Source organism: Quercus robur, chromosome 3 (genome assembly GCF_932294415.1).
Source record: "Quercus robur chromosome 3, dhQueRobu3.1, whole genome shotgun sequence".
NCBI lineage: Eukaryota > Viridiplantae > Streptophyta > Magnoliopsida > Fagales > Fagaceae > Quercus > Quercus robur.
The window spans coordinates 27,599,339-27,603,741 of NC_065536.1; the positions used below are offsets into that span (position 1 = coordinate 27,599,339).

At 33.7% G+C, this 4,403-nt stretch overlaps 1 protein-coding gene across 1 annotated transcript; it reads left to right on the plus strand.

Annotated features, from left to right (window-relative positions):
- Positions 1 to 486: 486 nt before the first annotated feature.
- LOC126717673 (protein PLANT CADMIUM RESISTANCE 2-like) lies at positions 487 to 3,617 on the plus strand. The gene is made up of 4 exons (XM_050419508.1): positions 487 to 1,030; positions 1,107 to 1,178; positions 1,693 to 1,905; positions 3,324 to 3,617. The coding sequence occupies exons 1-4, from the start codon at positions 685 to 687 to the stop codon at positions 3,407 to 3,409; spliced, it is 717 nt and encodes a 238-aa protein (XP_050275465.1). The 5' UTR covers positions 487 to 684; the 3' UTR covers positions 3,410 to 3,617.
- Positions 3,618 to 4,403: the final 786 nt, after the last annotated feature.

Below are 4,403 nucleotides of genomic sequence, written 5' to 3' on the forward strand. Positions count from 1 at the left end.
TGATATAAGACTGTGACCAAGAATGAAGTAGCATAATTGAATAACTTAAAGCCATGTCAGAGATATTACAAAATTTTTACAACATGGAACTTGCAAAATGATATGTTATAAATCACTAAAAAGATATTTCAAGTATCACCAATTACAATTATAAAAACTTTATTTTACAAATTTAATACAGTAAAATTTGTGATAATTTAATTTTTTTTTTTTTTTTCGGGGGGTGGGGGGTGTGGGGTTTGATCTAGTGCAGAGCCATTGAGATTATGAAATTACACAAATAAAAAGAATAGTTAGGTATCAATTAGTAACATGATATTACATGTATCCACGCTCACTCTCATATGAGAGTGGCACGTGTAAGAGATTTGGTCAATAAATTTTCTACTTATTAAAACCCACATAAAGAGCAACGATAAAAAATAAAATAAAAAGCATAGCCGGCCAGGTTGACTTGACTTGTATTTATTTTCTTTTTTCTTTTTTCTTTTTCATCGAAAGACTTGACCATTGGACTTTTAGCTACCTCGAACTGAATTTCCTACTCATATCCTGGATGGTTCTACGTAATCACACCGCAATTTACAAACATTTGCTTTAGTCCTCTTCAATCTTCACTTATAGAAGTCCTCTTCACCCTTCTTCTGCTCAGCTCTCGCTAACATCTTAATCGACTCTCCGATCATGTATTCAACAAACTCAAATGTTTATCAACAGTACTCTCAAGCCCCAAATCCATTCGGCCAAACCACCACCACTGGTGTCCCGGTGAGCTCCACAGGCCGATACTATGAAACTTCCCAACCAGCTGCGTTTCATGTTCAGTCCTCTACAAACCCAAACTCCTATGACAAGTACTCCCACGCGCCGCCTTCTTTCGACCAAGAGGCCGCCAGTAACGGTGTCCCAGTGAGCTCCACCAGCCAATTCTATGAGGCTTCACAGCCTGCAACTCCGTTTCTTGTTCAGTCCAAAGCTCGAGTGCCTTGGTCAACTGGTCTCTGTGACTGCTTCTCGGATTACAAAAATTGTGAGTAAGAATGTTAATTAGCCTTGTGAAATGGCTCGTGTCCTTGTTTTTTTGACACACTGGATAATTTTTACAGGTTGCTTGACTATGTGGTGTCCGTGTATTACTTTTGGTCGAATTGCAGAGATTGTGGATAAAGGATCCTCATGTAAGTATGCTACTACAAGAGATTTATTTTGTCAATTGAAATTTCTCTTTTTTTTTGTTCTTTTTTTTTTTCCTGAAGAATTTATCTTTCATTTTACTTCGAAGGGTATCTTTTTTTTCTTATTTAAATTAAGGTAGTTTAAGACGGTAGAAATCAATTACACTAGTTATACTACGAATTTTTTTACTCTTTTCATAACTACTGACTTTCATATGATCTGATCAGTGTATAATAAAAGTAGCGGTAGTCATTAAATTAAGTAAAAATAATATCGTTTCAATTACAATTTATTGTGGTTAATAAATTAAGTAAAAATAATATCATTTTAATTACAATTTATTATGGTTAATAAATTGTGGGGGTAAAAAATAAAAAACTATGAGATGATCCTATATTTTTTTTTCTTTTTCGAAATAGGATGATCCTAAATTGAAAAAGAATTGTGGTGGTTCATGTATGGTTGGTTGAAATAATAACTAAGACGTGTGTGGGGGCTGGGTGATTTATTTTGCAGCTTGTGGTGCTGGTGGAGCCCTTTACACACTAATTTGTTGTGTGGTTTGTTGTCCTTGCTTCTACTCGTGCTTCTATCGATCAAAAATGAGGCAACAATACACCTTGGAGAAAAGTCCTTGTGGGGATTGCTTGGTTCATTGTTGCTGTGAATCATGTGCCTTGTGCCAAGAGTATCGTGAGCTCGAAAGCCGTGGATATGACATGAAGATTGGTAAAACCACGAACCATAATGTTGTTCTTTTTATTATTATCATTATTATTACCATTATTATTATTATTATTATTATTATTAGGTTAAATACTCCAGCCTCACCAATATACTAGCTAATTTAAATTGAGGTGAAAGGAGGAAGAGTTAGAGAAGAATAGAGAGAAGTAGAGTAAAAATAGCATTCTAGTCAACTCTACTCTACTCTCCCCCAATCAAAATTGGTCACTAAGGTTTATCAAAATGATAATTTCCAAGGATTTGGGTAAATGGCACTCTCCCCTTGAAATTTCTATAAATGCAACAAATAAGTTGATGCATGCATAAATTTAATTCAGAAGAAAAGATTTCTCTAAAAAAAAATAATCCTTTATAAATGAAACTAATCCTTTATGTTTGTACAGATGAGTATGAATCACTCTATTGGTCTTTTTTATGTGTATGAATTTCTTTTTATAAAAACAAGGAGAAAAGAAAAGAATATTCATTTAGAAAAGTAACAGTATAAAAGAATATTGACTTATCTGTAATGTTTATAGAAATCTCAAGAGAATGAGAATGTAAATACAAATTTGAGTAGTGTCATATTAATAAATCTCAAATGGTTTTGTAATTTACCTTTTTACTTTATTTATTTATATTTTAGTTTTTATGTGACTATCAATTTTTATGGGACATGGTCTTATCATAGCTTGTGTAATATGTATGTATGCATGAATGGATCTAACAATTTTATCTTGAGAAACCAAAGCAATACTGTGCTAGGAATTGAAGAGTTGTTGTGTTGGAGAGGGATGGATTTCTTTGCCTTCTTGAAAACGTTCTTAGAAAGAAAAAGGAAATTTGGGGGGACCTCACGTAGGACTAATCCGAGTGTGTCTATGTGTGTGTTTGTATTGAGCTTTTGCGTCTACGTTTTGCGTTTCCTGCGTTTCAGTTTTTTTTTTTTTTTTAGCCGCACTTGTTGACTTTTTGTCCGTGAACAGTGCATTTGTGCACTGTTCATGAACCCACAAATTACACTTTTCAGCAACTTTTTTATTAAAAATGGGTCCCACGATACTATTCACACATTTAAAAATTATTTTGCTACAGTGTTTTCAGTTTTCAGTTTTCAGTTTCAGCAAAATAAGTTCTATCCAAACACACCCTATATATACATATATAGGATTTTGATAATGTGTGCCTTTGAGGGCACACAATAATTTTCATTTTTGGATATATATATAATATATATCTCATAGATTACCACCATTCAAATTTGTAATCTCATTTCTACCAGACAAGAGAACCGATCCATGGAAACGTGATATTTCTGAAATATGTTATATATTATAAACCAAACATGAGAATCCTGGTAGATTCCTTAAAAGTGATGGGAATCTTTATAGATAGATTTTTTAATATTGTTTTCTTTGAAGGTTGGCACGGAAATGTGGAGCGCCGTAATCGGGGTGTCACCATGGCCTCAACCGCTCCCGTGGTGGAAGGAGGCATGACCCGGTAGGGTGCATCAATATACGAGATCTACAGTGGTTGACTTAATTAAGTAGCAAATATGTATTAATATTTTTTTTTTAATAGAGTTATGTTATTCTTATGCTTGAAACAGTGTTTTGAACGAAAAAAATCATTCCCAGCAGCATTCAAACCTAACCGAGGGTGCACATGTAATTATGCATTTACTAGAATATAGATGAACTCGTTTGTGATTATTTCCATCTATTATTATTACTTGTATGTAACCAGTGCTTATGTATAAAAATCATGAATTGTAGAGGTGATATTAATGTTAGTTTAGGTAATAAAACATATAGGATATTAGTTCTGTTAAGTTATGGTTTTTCACATAACATTTGTGTTGGCTTTATTTCATGATAAAATGTATTGTAATTTTACTAATTTATTTCCTTATATTTTGTGGGATTTGATTGTAATGAGTTTAAAATTAAGTTGGTGAAGATTGCTCAAGAAAGTGAAAATTCACGACTTACTCACGACTGACTCGCAAGTGAACAACCTTAAAAAGGTCACATGAGAAACACATGCTAGAAGCTGAAGAGTCAAGTTCTAGGTTGTATTTTGCCAGTCACTTTGCGACTTGGCTAACCCGCGAAACTCTCTGTCTATATGTTTTTAAGTTTGACTTTTATATCCTTCACTCATACTATATTTACACTCATTACCCACAAAATTGTAAGGAGTTTATTCAAAAGAAAACCCTAGAAAGGGTTCTACAACACACCCATCATCTTAGAGAGAGCTACTCATCCTTAAGTGAGAAATCATTGTAGTCTCTTCTCGTTCCCTTCTCCCATTATCATACTTTGAGATGTGATTTGTATCCAAACACAACCCACACCTATTCAGAATGTAAAGAGTATTTGGGAGCTTGGTAAGTATTGGGTATTTGTCAAAATAAGCCAGTGAGGCTTGGCGGATGCAATCAAGCAGTATTGCAGGATATGGGAAGCTAGTGAAGACAAAATTCTGAGAAGTCT

Coding starts and splice junctions, on each gene's coding strand:
- LOC126717673 (XM_050419508.1), top strand. CDS start 685: ATGTATTCAACAAACTCAAATGTTTATCAACAGTACTCTCAAGCCCCA. Junction 1,031..1,106: donor CTTCTCGGATTACAAAAATT/GTGAGTAAGAAT, acceptor TAATTTTTACAG/GTTGCTTGACTATGTGGTGT. Junction 1,906..3,323: donor TGGATATGACATGAAGATTG/GTAAAACCACGA, acceptor TTTTCTTTGAAG/GTTGGCACGGAAATGTGGAG.